The sequence below is a fragment of the Ornithodoros turicata genome, chromosome 1 (assembly GCF_037126465.1).
Source record: "Ornithodoros turicata isolate Travis chromosome 1, ASM3712646v1, whole genome shotgun sequence".
Lineage (NCBI taxonomy): Eukaryota > Metazoa > Arthropoda > Arachnida > Ixodida > Argasidae > Ornithodoros > Ornithodoros turicata.
In genome coordinates this window covers 88,945,042-88,959,946 of record NC_088201.1, presented here as the reverse complement: position 1 = coordinate 88,959,946, position 14,905 = coordinate 88,945,042, and the positions used below count along the sequence as shown (strand labels likewise).

Genomic DNA, 14,905 nt, shown 5'->3' with positions numbered 1-14,905 from the left:
TTTGCCAGAGATTTCGTCGCTCTTCTTTCGTTATTTTGGCAAGACCTTGTTGAATTGCATATAACCGACATAGGTAATGCCCTCGCGAATTAAATACTGCGTTTATGGCTGCTCAAACACTTATACGAGCCTCATTTTAGATAACTGCCCCGGCGTCGGGAACTTGGCGCCCCCATCGCCCGGCAGCAGCCGCAGCAGCCCCCTCCTGCACTCACGCTTGGGTCGCCGCAGGAGGGACACCCCCACGTATAGCTGTGCGTGGCTTTCCCGTGTCTGGGGAAAGGCGGATCCTGGCAGTTGAGTGGACTCGGGGGTTGGTTTGGACCCTTCGGGGCCCCTCTGGGAAAACAACACACTGCTTTGGCCTCTGCTTCCCATAGACGGGTGGTCCTGGAAGGCCCGGCAAGGACTATTCAGCTAGTCGCCATCTCACTTTTCATTGCTTTCTTCTTTATCTTCTCCCCTCCTTGCTCCCTTTCTCTTCTCACCTTCTTTGGCGGCAAGGGTCAACCTTGGGCAGTCTTTCACCCTCCAGAAGCTGCACGTGGGTATAGTGTGAACGTACCTGCTACGGCGCTAAGCGCAGTCCTCTGGTTGGGCTCCGTGGTGGGCGGCAGGACTTTTACACCGAATAGTTCCATTCCATATATGGCTTCTAATTCCTTATCACCCAATGATCGGAGCCTGAAAAGGTCCCGCACCGAGCAAAAGAATACATTCCTATACAGACCCGAACCTGAACCATGGTATGCAAAGTTTCTCGTAGTACACTCCAAAGACAAAACAAAACCGCTTTCGAAAATGTCACCATTTGCATTTGCAAAAGTTTATTATTTATGGAAAGTTTAGTTGGCAAGAACTACAGCGCCAAGAAGCTGAGCAGTGGTGACATTCAAGTCCAAGTGGAGAACCGAAAACAAAGCAGTGCACTGTACTCCCTCACCCACATCGGAAAAACAGCTGTAACCGTAAGCTCTCACCGCACTTTGAACATCATAAGAGGTGTGTCTGAGAGCGAACTACTTGAGTGCTCAGACTCCAAACTTGAGGAAGGGCTGGCTGACGAGGGTGTAGTCTCGGCAAAACGAATCGTGATGCGCAGAGATGGGGAAGAGATTCCCACGAAACATGTAGTCCTGTCTTTCAAGCTCCACAGTCTTCCATCAACAATCAAAGCTGGCTATCTAAATTGTCATGTGAGGGCATATATTCCCAATCCAAGACTCTGCTACAAGTGCCAGAAGTTTGGCCACGGTTCGCAGGTGTGCCGTGGACAGGCTGTCTGTGCAAGGTGTGCTGGCAAATACCACTCGTCAGAGACATGCTCAAATGATATCCGTTGCACCAACTGTGAAGGTAACAACCCCGCGTACTCGAGATCCTGTCCTTTCTGGCAAGAGGAGAAACAGGTTCTCAAGATAAAGGTTGAACAAAACGTCACATACTGAGCGGCGAGAGCCCAGTTACAGTTCCAGAAGAAAGGAACTTTCTCTGGTGCGGTGCGCATCGGAGTGGCACCACTCAGAGTTTCAGTGGAGACCCAGACCTCTGGGCCTGGAGGCGATCATCATTCCACTACTAAAACCAGGGAAAAGTCCTTCCAGTCCAAGCAGTTACAGGCCTGTTGCCCTTACCAGTTGCTTAGGAAAACTGAAAACTTGGTGAACTGCAGACTTATGTACTACCTTGAAGAAAATGAATGCCTAGACCGATATCAGTGTGGCTTTAGAACTGCATGCTCAACAACAGACCAGCTATTGCGTTTGGAGACGGTTATTAGGGAGGCTTTTGCCAGACGGCAGCATTGTGTATCCATCTTTTTCGACCTTGGAAAGGCGTACGATACCGCCTCGCGGTATGGCATCCTTCGTGACCTACACTCTTTTGGGATACGTGGTCGGCCCTCCCATTGCAATGCAAACTTTCTTCAGGGGAGAACATTTAGGGTGCAGCTGGGAACTGTACAGTCCCGCCTGTTCCTAGGCGGTATGGAGTGATTTTTGGTTTCAAGTATCCCTTCACCGAAAAATATAATTTGCAATTCGAAACCGAACCACATTAAAACTCCTGCGAAATCGGAAGGACTCTTCCGTTTCATAAGGCTACACAAAATACTGCCAGATTCTCTCTCTTTCTTTATTTTATTTGTGATCCCTTTTTGGGATTGCTATGTGGAACAAGTACCACAATGTCTGACATTGTACGACAGTCTATAATTAGAAATAAAGTTGGTTTGGCACTCAGGGGCTCGCTAGTTGCTAAAAGAGCTGGGAAGCTCAAAACGAAACCGAAACTTCTAAAGGTTCCCTCTCCTCCCTCCTGTACCAGGCGTGACGTCACCGGTAGTCTCGTGTTGCCCACCGGCAATTTTTCGGGCACGCGCTTTGTAAATTCTTCGTGCCACATGGATGACCAGTCATCTACTTCTCCGATTTTGTTCTAAAATATTCGCCAGCGGTAAAAGTAAAACCTACAGAAAGCCGTGCACAAGGAATACCAGTGAGGTGAAGCCCAATGTTACTGGACTGCTTTTCCGTGGAAGAGGAAATCACTCAAAGGAAAGCATTCATTTTCTAGTTATCTGTGCCACTTGAGGATGAGAAATTGTATTCACTGAAATATCATGCCGTACCGATTAATGTCGCACTGTTACCTCAACACGTATTTGGTGTGGAGTCTCCCTCTAAAGGAGCGAGGAGCTTTTTTTTTACCGCGTAATATGAACCTCCTAGCTTCAGGAACCGTCACGCAAAATATTTCCTTTGGGAAGTGCGAATTTCCTGAGGAAATTAGTCTGCAAGAAAGCTACCAGCGTGGGCGACATGTGGGGATGTCAACTAAGCGTAGCATAACTGAGGAGCGCAAACAGACGAGGACACAGATCACACACGGACGAGCGCTAACTTCCAACTGAACATTTATTAGAAATTCGAAAAAAAAAGTTCCTAGTCACCACGTCTAATAAAGGTTCAGTTGGATGTTAGCGCTCGTCGGCGTCTGGTCTGAGTCCTCGTCTGTTTGCGCTCCTTAGTTATGACTTTGTCTCAGTTAGGCCAATCGCCCACGTCGCTAAGCGAAGCACTTTTTATTGGCTGCCAAGACGCGTCTGCTTGCGAGAACGATCAGTCGAGACGCGGCCGGAACGGGCGGCGCAAAGTACAACAGCAAAAAGGAAGAAAGAAAAAAGAAGGCGCACACACCTCAATATTGGGCAGAAGACATTACGTCGAAGACTGGCAGCCAATGGAAGCAGCTTTTCTGACCCGCGAGATTCAAAGCTCTCTTGTGCACTAGGATAGCGCGCGCACTTTTTGTGTGAATAGGTATCCCAAAGCTCGTAATCCTGATGTCGACTCCTCCTCACATGTTTATCGCGCCTTTCCTGCTCCTTTAAGACTGAACATGATGGGAACACGAAGAACGCTGTCCGTCCCTGGCTTCGTCGCGTTCCCATCATGTTCAGGTTAAACATAGGCAGACATGTAGAAGATACTACACGTATGTAATACACAAACGTATGTAAAATGCGTTACTAAATACTGAGCGCAAAATGTATCTTAAAATACAGTAAAGATAGTTAGAAATGAAAGTATTTAGAGTAAGGTAGTAAATACTATGAAAAGTATTTAAGATACTTATAAAATCCTCAAAAAATAAACAGCCACAGAAGTGCCTGCAAATTAGACATATACTTTATTTGCACGCAGTAGCAGCTGCATTTCAAAGCGCGCATCCGACAACCATCCTCTCTTCATTTGAAAAACGTTTACCGAGAGCCCAGTTCAAGGTCAGAACACACGTGGTGTTTCAAGCCAAATCATAACAGCGTGGACTTCCTTTGAAACGACCTAGAAAGAGATCCCCGAGTCAGGAGATCTAACCGGTCACGTGACAGGCGAATCAAGAGAGCCAACCCGGTCAAGAGATCAAACGAGCCAAAGCGTCATACGGGTCAGGATCACGAGAGAAAATAAAGTCTATCCATTACCATGTTCATTGTAGAACGATTGCGCTGTAGTATTAATTTAGAAAGTAATATGCCCGGCAACAGATGGCTGTATGATTGTATGCTTTCGTACTGTTGAAATCACGAAGTTGTGTTTTCTTTGCTGTTTTTGAACTACCAATTTACACTAACCCCCCCCCCCCCCCCCCGCTTTATCTAATACCCTCAGCAGTCTTTAAAGTAAATAAATGAAATGATATGGAACAACGAAGACTTCTCGGTGTTTTCTCTCTTCGTACCACAACCGCACACACACAAAGTAAGTGAAAAAAACCCGAAATTGTGCTGTAGGTTACGGCGACCAGTCCCCCTGCAGGGCTTAGTGTTGCCTTTTGCACCCAGGGATGGGCAGTATTTAAATACATTGTAATTAAAATATTTATAATATAAATACATGTATTTATATTTTGCATTTAAACACAGACTCGAAAAATGTATTTATAATTATATTTAAATACCGATTATCGGGTATTTATTCTCGTAAATACTTTATAAATACTCTTAAATTCAGAATATACTGATTCATATCTTAAAGTTGCCCTGCATTTGACCTTTCGGTAAGAAGGGCGAGTTTGGGGCGCAATTATACCTCATTTGCAGATCTGGAAGTGTATTTGGACAAAATTGCTTCTGACGGAGTTCTTTCCTCGGATGCATAAGATTATTTTCTATTTGCGTTTTGAATTGGATTCGTACAGTGCCGGACTAAAGTTCACTGAACACGCTCCGGCGCATTCCTTCCTCAGAGTGACACGCCAGCAGCGAATTGGAAGGTACAAACTTAGACATGTGCCCAGGTAACCCAGCCACTTGTTTGTAAGTCCGTACGGTTACATTCGCTGGTAGAGTTTCACAATCAGGAAGGAATGCGCCGGAGCGTGTTCCGTAAACTTTTGTCCAGCACTGCACTAAGCAAGCAACTGAATCAATAAAAATGAGATGTTGAATTTGCCACCCGAATTTTTATTTTGTTTGTACCGCACATAAAACGACTTCCTCGTATTTAGTTCCGAATACTTTCTGCATAGCGCATGCGCTTCCGGTCAAGAGATCCAACGAGTCAAGAGATCCATCGAGTCAGGAGATCCAACCGATCACGTGACAGGCGAGTCAAAAGATCCAAAGCGTCAAGAGTTCCAACCCGGTCAAGAGATCCATCGGGTCAGGAGATCCAATCGGTCACGTGAAAGGCGAGTCAAGGGATCCAACCAGTCAAAGCGTCATACTGCATGGTCAGGATTCCCGACAAAAAAAAAAGTCTATTCCTTACCATATTCATTCCCGAAGTAGTATTAAGATAGGAAGTAATATGCCCGGTAACAGTGAAGACTTTTCGGTGTTTTCTCTCTTCTTACCACACACGCACACGCACAAAAAGAAAAAGTAAGCGAGAAAATCCTGAGGTTGTGCTGCTGGTTACGACGGCGAGTCCCCCTTTTGCCTTTGCGCTTTTATGTTCATTGCCCCTAGCGCCGTAACACGCTATGCCAGAACGGATGCTTGTTACCAAGAATGTTGGGCTCAACTTACAAGGCATCGTAGGCCGCAGGGCTTAAAACTTATCCTTGTCGCGTTCTTTTCATTGGCCCCCACCCTTATCACGTTATTCTATTCTTTTACTGACCGTGTGGGAAAATACTGTCTGACTGTGCTTTCCAATCAACATTGACCTGTGACGTTCATTGACCTCAACACCAAAATGCAGGTTATACTGCTGGACTCAGAGTTGTCTTCGTACTCGCTTATGGTCAAATGATCCAACGAGTCAAATGTTCCAACAGGTCATAAGCTCCAAAAAGTCACGTGACAGGCGAGTCAAAAGCTCCAAAGCGTCAAATGCTCCAACCGCGTCAAAAGATCCACACGGGTTCCGTATTGTTCAATATTATCTCGTCGCTTATGGTCAAATGATCCAACGAGTCAAATGTTCCAACAGGTCATAAGCTCCAAAAAGTCACGTGACAGGCGAGTCAAAAGCTCCAAAGCGTCAAATGCTCCAACCGCGTCAAAAGATCCACACGGGTTCCGTATTGTTGAATATTATCTCGTCCTCTGAGCGTCAAATGCTCCAACCGCGTCAAAAGATCCACACGGGTTCCGTATTATTCAATATTATCTCGTCCTCTAACCAACTTTCTAGCGATGCCTTGTACCAGAAAGTTTTTTTTTTTTTTCGAAGAACAACATCCAGTGAAACTCAAGTCGAAAGGGTAACGTACTCTTCAGTGTTTTCGTGTCCCCTGCCATGTATGTAAACGTGTTAACCTTGGACATGGTCAATGACCGTAACCCCTGAACGACAGGAATGGGCTTATTCTGGGAAGCAGGACGTCGTGTGCAAACTTGGAGTTGAAGTCAGTAATACCGTATTGTTCAATATTATCATGACCCCTGAAAGACAGGAATGGGCTTATTCTGGGAAGCAGGACGTCGTGTGCAAACTTGGGGTTGAACGAAGGGGTATAAAACCTGGACTGGGCGGTCCGAAAACATTCGGGAGCAGAGGTCATCTTCACGGTTCTCGCTGTCCGAACTGCAAGCATACATCCACCTTGATTGCCTGGTTGAATGGACCTCGACTTCGGTGCCCCGACTTTTGTCCCATCCAGTTATCGCTCGAAGCATCAAGTGATTCAGTACCGAAGCAAACGATGGCCAAATGCAGTGTTAGAGTTTGCATTCAAATCTACAAACAAGAAGGACCCCAGTATCCAGTACTACAGGTATGTATAACTTTTAAGTGGACATTCTGATACCGTTATACTAAGTTCGATAGCAGCAGTACTCGGTGTTTAAAAGTTGGTTACCTATATTTTTTTTCTTTTTCTTAGAATGTCGGACCGCAGAGTGAATTCATATTAATGCCGGACGATTCGTGAATGCTTCTTTTACAGATGCACGAGCTGTTATCGCCTGAGCAGGTTGGCGAGGGGAACCAACGAAACCTGGTCTGTTGCCCACGTCACGCTGCAAAACGGCGTCATGAGGACAGACCCGGATCATCCATCGACACCGCACAGCTGTGACCCCGCCGAGGATGCAGAGGCGGCCACAGTCCTTTCCAGGCGTTACATGTATGAAGTCCGAACAGACGTACGGACCAGCAGAAAGAGACCTCGGCAGGCATTCGACGAAGCAGTGTCTGCTGTACAGGTCAGGTTTCAAGATGACGACGCGAGTCTTCAAAATGACATCAAACGCCAGATGAGCACCAGCTACGGTTTTGCCTCCAAAAGACGTGCGTTGTCGCGCAATCGACACGCAAACATTCCGAAGGGAAACTCCATTGACGCCATACTTCCGGAGCTGCGAATTACGAAGGATGGCCAGCAATTTCTTCAACTGGAAGACAAGACTGAAGGGAGGAGACTGCTCGTATTTTACGCCGAGAAGGACCTGGACGCCTTCGCAAACACGGAGTACATCCTGGGGGATGGCAACTTCAAGTATAATCCATCCGAATTTCACAGCCCTGGACAGCTGTACACAATACATGCAATTGTCAAAGGCGAAGCGCACCCCATAGTGTACGCATTGATGCAGGCAACAGATGTGAGAGCGTACCAAGCGGTGTTCCACACCTTGAAGGAGTCCATGGTGCGACGATTTGGTCACGTCGGGAGCCTATCCACTACGGCGACCTGGCTATTTGACTATGAGTCTGCAGCAATACGGGCAGCACTCAATGTGTTCCAGACAGCGACGGGTGAACCCAACGTGAGTACGAGATCAGAGTAGTGTTCTCATCTTATTGGCTATATTGTTCTTGCTGCAACGTATATAAATGTTTCTTCTTATTCCTTATTCCTTTCCTTTCTTCTTCATTGATTACGCAGGTGCGAGGCTGCGCCTTTCACTATGCCAAGGCCATCAACAAGAAGCGAGACGAGCTCGGTCTGAAGGTGTTGTGCAGAGAGAACGCCGAAGTCAACCGATGGTTTGTTCGAGTGAGGCATCTGCCGTTCGTTCCTGACGACTTCCGCCTGGCCTTCGCCGACGACATCCTTTCTGTGAAGCCGGACCTGCCTCCACTACATGCGGCGCGTCTGGCGCTGTTTGACCGGTACTACCGAGCGTACTGGCTCACGAACAGCCTGCTGAAGGACCGCTGGGGACAATTTGGGAACCGAGGACCGAGGACCACAAACCACGTAGAAGGCTGGCACAATGGCCTGCACAGTCGGTTCACGTGTCGTCACCCAAACCTGGCCGAGTTCCTGGAGTTCCTGCGAGTCAGTCAGCACGCCGTGCAAAACAGAGTCCAGGCCCTTCTGTTGGACCCGTTGGCAGTGCCAACCCCGACGTCAGCTGCAGTACGGGAGAGAAACGCGAGCCTATTGCAAGAAATGGACTCCTTCTCGTGGTACTTGAGCACAAGTCCGGTATCTTTTATGGACCTGACCACGTACCTAGACAGAATCGCCTTGGTTGGTGTCCTGCCGTCGGAAAGTTAGCGTCCGCACATTTTGTATCTAATGTAAATATTGTTATATTCCAATTAAATAGTTGCTTTCATTTCCACATCTCTGTTCGGTCATTTTCCCTGACCAATTGTATAACCACGGGGCGTCAAAAGATCCAACCGGGTCAAAAGCTCCAACGCGTCAAAAGCTCCAACCGGGTCGAAAGCTCCAACGCGTCAAAAGATCCAACGGGTCAAAAGATCCACTGTTGGATCTTTTGACTCGTTGGAGCTTTTGACGCGTTGGAGCTTTTGACGTGGAATCCTTCGTACTTTTGTGTCCATTGGCGCAGTCGTCCCCACGTTATGCCAGAACTGAAGTTTGTTACCGATAATAATGGGCCCAGCCGCAAAGTGCTCTGTCTTTATCCTTTTGTGGACGGCGGGGAAAACTTGATACAGAAAAACGCGCGCACACACACCCACACAAAAACAGATGTTCGGGCATATGAAGCTGCCTTTCTTTGAGTCATTGATTTGACGGATCAGACGGTTCCGCCATGTAGAACGTCTGTCCAGAACAGCGACTTGGCTCTTCGACTACGAGCCTGCTGTGATACGAGAAGTGTTTGAGTAATCAACGGGTTTGAAACAGCGGCCGGCCCACCCAACTTGAGTGTACGTAGCCCACGCTAACTCTAGCAATAATCTCTAACACAAAGCACTGTCAAAAAAAAAAAAAGATGACAGCACTTCTATAAACCTGTGTTACAAACAGGTTAATCTTACAATGCAGTCACCTGTTTTTAACAGAAATTACATAAGAGAACTGTCGGCTTTTCTTGGACTGCGCTATGTGTTACAAAGCAACTAAGTAAGTCAATAAAAATAACATGTTGATTTGCCACCTGCATTTGTATTCTATTTATACCGCACGTAAAACGATTTCCTCGTATTCCGATACGAGTAATTTCTGCTTAGCGATGTTAGAGTTAACGACGTAACACAAAAGGGTCGAAAGATCCAAGCCCGGCGAACCCTCAGACGAGTCAAGAGATCCAACCGGGTCAAGAAATCCATCGGTGGATCTCTTGACTCGATCGATCTCTTGACCGTTGGATTTCTTGACGTGGAATCCAGAGCGCATGTGGAGTTAACGGCGTAACACAAAGGGAACGAAAGATCCAAGCATGGCGAACCCTCTGACGAGTCAAGAGATCCAACCGGGTCAAGAGATCCACCGGTGGATCTCTTGACCCCTTGGATCTCTTGACGTGGAATCGTGTTGGGGGCGGCAAAAAAAAAAAAAAAAAAAGAATGCCCATCTGAATATTCGACAAAAAGGGAAGAGTGATTAGAGTACTGAGTACTAAATACTGAAAAAAGTATTTTAATTGCAGTACAAATACTTTTCACGAGGCGTACTCAGTAACATACTCAGATACCAACAAAAGTATTTAAGATGCAGTATTTCGAGCACGGTACTCAAGATACCTCAAAGTCTGAACATAGGCACAAGTATGTCGAGTGCAAGAAGGGTGTGATGTACAGCATCCCAGTCACTTGTGGCAGGATTTATCGTAGACGCAAAGGAGCCCGAATATACGGCTCAGAGAACATGCCCTGCCCTCAGCGCAGTCTTCCATACATTGTAAAGACTGCGGGCGCTTTCCGGTGTTTCATAACACAGAAGGTAAGGTCGCCGTTTGAAGGGCAGATAATTATCAAGATTTATTGTCTATCTGATAGCAGATTCGGGGAATGACGCACGTGTGAACTGCCGGTTCACTGGAGCTGTTACCACCGCAGAAACCCATTACCTAAGTAAACACAGGTTGGCAAGCAGCACGTGTGTACTAGACCTAGGTCTAGTACAGAAGACAGCGGTCTTCTGGCCGTGAGACATTTTTCAGTGAGCGTGTGTTCAGACACGTGCAGGGTTTGTGTGGACCGCCTTCCTGTTGTCTATTTTATTAGTATTCCTCGAATAAATTTTTGTGGGTTCACGGTAACCACTTGCTGCGTTGGGTGTCGTCCTGTTTCTGTTGTCGCGTTATTTCAGTACCAGTCCCGTGTGTTGCTCAGACAATTCCGCAATATGCTAATAGCAGGAAGAGAGGTAAGCCTAAGTGAGAGCCTCAGGCTTATACCCCTCTATCAAATAATGCTGGCTCTTACGAGAGTGATGAAGCACAGTATATGCAGAGCGCAGACAATTAAGAAAATCTCAATACGTCACACAAACATACGTTCTTAACTTGGTAACGGTGTCTTTATGTGGCACTTCTTGCCTCGGTAATTAATAGCAATAAAGCCCAATCAAGCAATAAAGTCAAAAGAATTTTGTGAAATAAGAATCGGTCACGTTACACTTGATCGGTTAAAGTGTCCGCGTCGTAATAGAGCTAAAAAGGACAGCGGAAAGCGCCACCGTGTATCCAAGCATGCCGATTTTACGTTGAAGAGGAATTATGGTAATTGGTGTTTAGCAAGGCTTAGAAGAAGTTGGAAATGCTAACCGGCCGTTTGAAAGTTAATTATCCCTCTTGGGTTGTTCTTAAATAATGTAGGAAGAATGTCACACGATGATCGTAAACATGGGTTGACTTATTTTCGAAAAAAAAAAAAAAAAGAAACGTGCACTCAACAAAAAGGCACCGCTGTGGGCTAGACGAACGCTGTGTGCTTTCTCAAGCAATCGATGGGACTTTGATATCCTGTGGAAAATGCAGTTTAGGGGGATTCATCTACGAATCTGGTTTCTTTTCACCAGCAGCATTTTCAGCTTGTCACTGCAACTGCACGAATGGCCACCACGGCAGTGGCGCTAACACTGTCAGTTATTCGCGTCTAACGAAGTTATAAGTGTTCTTGACTGCAATAAAATCTCTACGGTGGCATTCGTGTGAAACGAACAGGGGCCTACGGCAGTACAGGGTGCGAGTGTATCTGTCGGGAAATGGGAATCTGGTGTTTTTGATGCGTAGAGACTGAGCCACACCACACAGTTTCTGACGAAAACAAACCGGTCACGCAGAAACTCCGGCGCGTTGTGTTCTTCCCAACGGAGGTGACGACGGTTTCGTGGGAAGATCCCCGGTCGATGCAAACGCTGACGCCGAAATTTCCCAGTGATCACTTGCCCCATGTGCGGCAACCAACTCACGCTGGCGAGGACACGCACATCTCACCCCACGACATATTGCCGGGAGCATCTCTATGGCCGGGAGGGGTAATCAATGTGATAAAAAGTGGTATTACAGAGTAAGGTTAGTTCGTCTCTTGAAAATGCAACGATGATCATTTCTCACGAACAATTCATCATTTCCTCGAGCTTGAGGAATCAGGCCAGTTTTATTCGTCAAACTCAATGAAATGCGAGTACACCAGCTAGCTTGGATCTCATGGGAACAAAATGAAAACGACACAAACTTCAACTGCATTTCCTAACAAAAATTACGGAGATAACGAAAGGAGAAAAGGGTTGTAACTGCCATTCAACTGTTTGTCTCGCGTGCGACATGTGCACGTAGTTCTCAATCCGTGCGCCGTAAGAGAGACCGAGAGGGGGCAAGGGGGGCCGTGCCCTCCCCCCCCCCCCCGAGCTGTGAAAATTGTGCGCTCTGCAGTCATAGGTCGTCATGATTATTCTCAGATGTCATAACATGAACCTCTGAACACCCGCACAGCCCGCAGCGTGCGTCTCCAGGAAAAGAGGTGGGGGGGGGGAGATGGTTGCGCGCTTTGCCCCCCCCCCCCCGGAAAACATCCTGGGAACGCCCACGCGTGGGAGTGCGCATTTCTTCAGAATTTCAAAAGTGCTAATAATTCAGCTCAAACCCACACATCGCTCTTGTAGCATTGGTGGCCATTTATGGCCGTAGTTCTAGTGAGTAACATTTCTTTCGCGGTAAATATATCACCAAAACCGAAACCAAAACTGGAGACTTACGCAAGCAGACGATCGCCAGCAGTCTCAGCGCCGAATCGGGCGGCTCGCAGTCTGGAAACAGCGGCCTCACCATGTACGTCGCGAAGCTAAGGCTGAGCACTGCCAGTGAAGCAGGTTGCACCACCAAAACAGTCACCCACAACCTCAGAAAAGCCGCCAGCGGTCCAAACGCTTCCAAAACGTAAGCATAGTCACCACCTGAGCGCGGTATGGACGTTCCCAACTCAGCGTAACACACCGCTCCAATCATCGAAAACAGGCCGCAGAGCGCCCATATTACTAGCGAAGCACCAACAGAGCCGACGTGCTCAAATACTCCCTTTGGTGTTACGAATATTCCGGATCCTATAATGGTTCCAACGACGATCATAACGCCGCTGAACAGTCCGATTTCCTTCTTGAGCTGGATAGCTCCATCAGACTCTGCCTTTCGGGCCATATTGTCTTGTTTTCAGACAGTGGGAATCACAGCGAAAAGCATGACAACAACGTGGCGCGGGCAATGTGAAGAGCGGCGCACATGTGCCAGATAGGGAGGACGGCCGGCGTATGTTTGCGTGGGTTGAAGCTTGTACGGAGAACGGAAACAGGAAAAGATGGCGCGCTCGTCGACGGTGTGGTTGCCTTGGTTTCGGATGCGAGGATGTGGGATGGGCTGGGCTTTATATAAACGCGCGAAAATTTGAATGAATGCTTCCATTGAGTGAGACAGCCACGCATTGGGCGCGCGGGCACGTGCCTTAGTCGTCATTTCAAGAGATAGAAAGTGTCTGGCAATTTTGAATGACAAAAAAAAAGTCTTCCTTCACGTTATTTTTTGTTAATGGGAACTTTTGAAAGATAAAAAAAAAAAAAAAGTGGTGCTATCGAGTATATTTATTCTGACGAAAACAGCAACATTTCCTGGAGTTTGAGGTGACATGGATGAATAGAAACGGAATGAAGTGAACAACAGACTCAAAACCAGCAGTGAAATACAAGTGCTCAGATAAGATGACGTGCATATATAGGCCAGCTGGTGAACGAACTCTGTCATGTACAAAAGCCAGAGACTGGGTAACGCAGAAACAAACACACACGAGACTCAAAATTGTGTGTGTGTTGCTGCGTTGCCCAGACTCGGGCGTAATGCGATGGAAATTGATGTTGTGAGGCTGGAACACAGAAGAAAGGATAAACACACAAAGCCTCAAGTTAGAGCCCTGAGGTAGAGCCCTAGACCGGTAATCCAGAAGATGTGGGTTCGAGTGCTGCAGCTGGCTAACCTTTTCAATGACTTCCTTCTTTCTGCAGGCATAATGTCCATGATGTTTTATCTGTCCATTGCTCAGGCACCTTCATTATGGAGAAGCAAGTGTTCACTGTTTCCTCAAACTCGAGTAAATGTTGCCCTTCTCGCGTGTATCTGCACCAGCCATCTTGTATTGTCCTTTTTTCTTCACATACATTTATTCCGTAACATATTGCAGGTTATTAAACAAACCATCCTGCAGAATTTCCACAGACAGGGGAGTAATATTTCGCATCCACCGACAATGACCCGATCACTAGCTGTTTCACCCTGAGTTTGATACCACTGTGCGAGGTAGCCTTTACCAGTAAATCGCTTGGTGCTTTTCTCACATTGAGATTGGAGTACACGTGCCCTCTTTTCGCCCATGTTCCCGCGCGACCACGTTACGGGTAGTTACGCGCAGCTGCTTCGTGAGGCACGAAGAAAGCCACGCGCCACTTGATTGGTACGTAGTTGCAGGCTGTTCGCCTTTTGCCTGGAGCGAGGCTATGGTTCGCACGTGGTGAAATATTTCCAAGTGTCCACGTGGCCCGCGGACGAATCGCTCCCAAACGTTCGAAACTACACAAAACCATGCGAGTGCCATCGAAAAAAAGGACGATGTTGACCTTTCGCGTTACTCACGTATTTTGAGGCCGCGTTAATGACTTGTAATAACAAAACTGAAACTGGCAGTGCACAAGGAAATGATGACGCCAAAAAAGTTCCGTCCGTCCGGAACGTTTTTCCCCACTTTGAGTCCATTAAAAAAAAAAGAAATAACAGCTTTTTCGAATTCACTTTTTTTTCTCGAGGATGTACTTCTCTAGTATACAGGGTGCTCTTTTTTTTTTTTTTTTTCCTTGGTTGGGACAGATTTATTATCAAAAGGCTATTAGAGTGACGTGCGTTTCGTTTTCGCGGGTAAGTTTACTGCCATCCTCCATAGGGCAGCGTATATAACTACTGGACGACTAATGAGCTAAAATTCATCGATTAACTTATTAATTAGATGTTTTCTGGGAAGTGCGAGACAGCAGAATTAGAGCCAGTCATTATTCGAATCCACAGTCCTTATTAAACTTTGAGATCTAAATTGTCAACTTTCGCTATGCAAATCAGCCGAAACTAGAACTAGAAACGACGCGACCTTCACCGTATCTGGTAGTGGTACTGCTGAAAAACTCGCCGTAGTCGGCCTCACAGAGGTGGACAACGTCACGACTAACGCTCTGGGGGAATGTGCGTCCTGGTTCGACTTCTAAAGGAACT

At 46.9% G+C, this 14,905-nt stretch overlaps 2 protein-coding genes across 2 annotated transcripts in view; one reads left to right on the top strand and one right to left on the bottom strand.

Annotated features, from left to right (window-relative positions):
* LOC135378451 (large neutral amino acids transporter small subunit 2-like) overlaps positions 1 to 12,922 on the bottom strand; it is an 85,897-nt gene extending 72,975 nt beyond the window's left edge. The window contains exon 1 of the mRNA XM_064611498.1: positions 12,361 to 12,922. Coding sequence (XP_064467568.1) covers positions 12,361 to 12,799 — 439 coding nt within the window. The 5' untranslated portion in view covers positions 12,800 to 12,922. The remainder of the gene's footprint in view (positions 1 to 12,360) is intronic.
* On the top strand, positions 6,049 to 8,521 carry LOC135378450 (uncharacterized). The gene is made up of 4 exons (XM_064611497.1): positions 6,049 to 6,216; positions 6,409 to 6,729; positions 6,901 to 7,723; positions 7,843 to 8,521. Exons 2-4 carry the CDS (start codon positions 6,575 to 6,577, stop codon positions 8,458 to 8,460), a joined length of 1,596 nt encoding a protein of 531 aa, XP_064467567.1. The 5' UTR covers positions 6,049 to 6,216; positions 6,409 to 6,574; the 3' UTR covers positions 8,461 to 8,521.
* Positions 12,923 to 14,905: the final 1,983 nt, after the last annotated feature.

Bases quoted from the DNA above. Each gene is read 5' to 3' on its own strand.
- LOC135378450 (XM_064611497.1), top strand. From the start codon at position 6,575: ATGGACCTCGACTTCGGTGCCCCGACTTTTGTCCCATCCAGTTATCGC. The intron at 6,730-6,900 runs GTATGTATAACT...CTTCTTTTACAG, and splicing joins CCCAGTATCCAGTACTACAG to ATGCACGAGCTGTTATCGCC. The intron at 7,724-7,842 runs GTGAGTACGAGA...TTGATTACGCAG, and splicing joins CAGCGACGGGTGAACCCAAC to GTGCGAGGCTGCGCCTTTCA.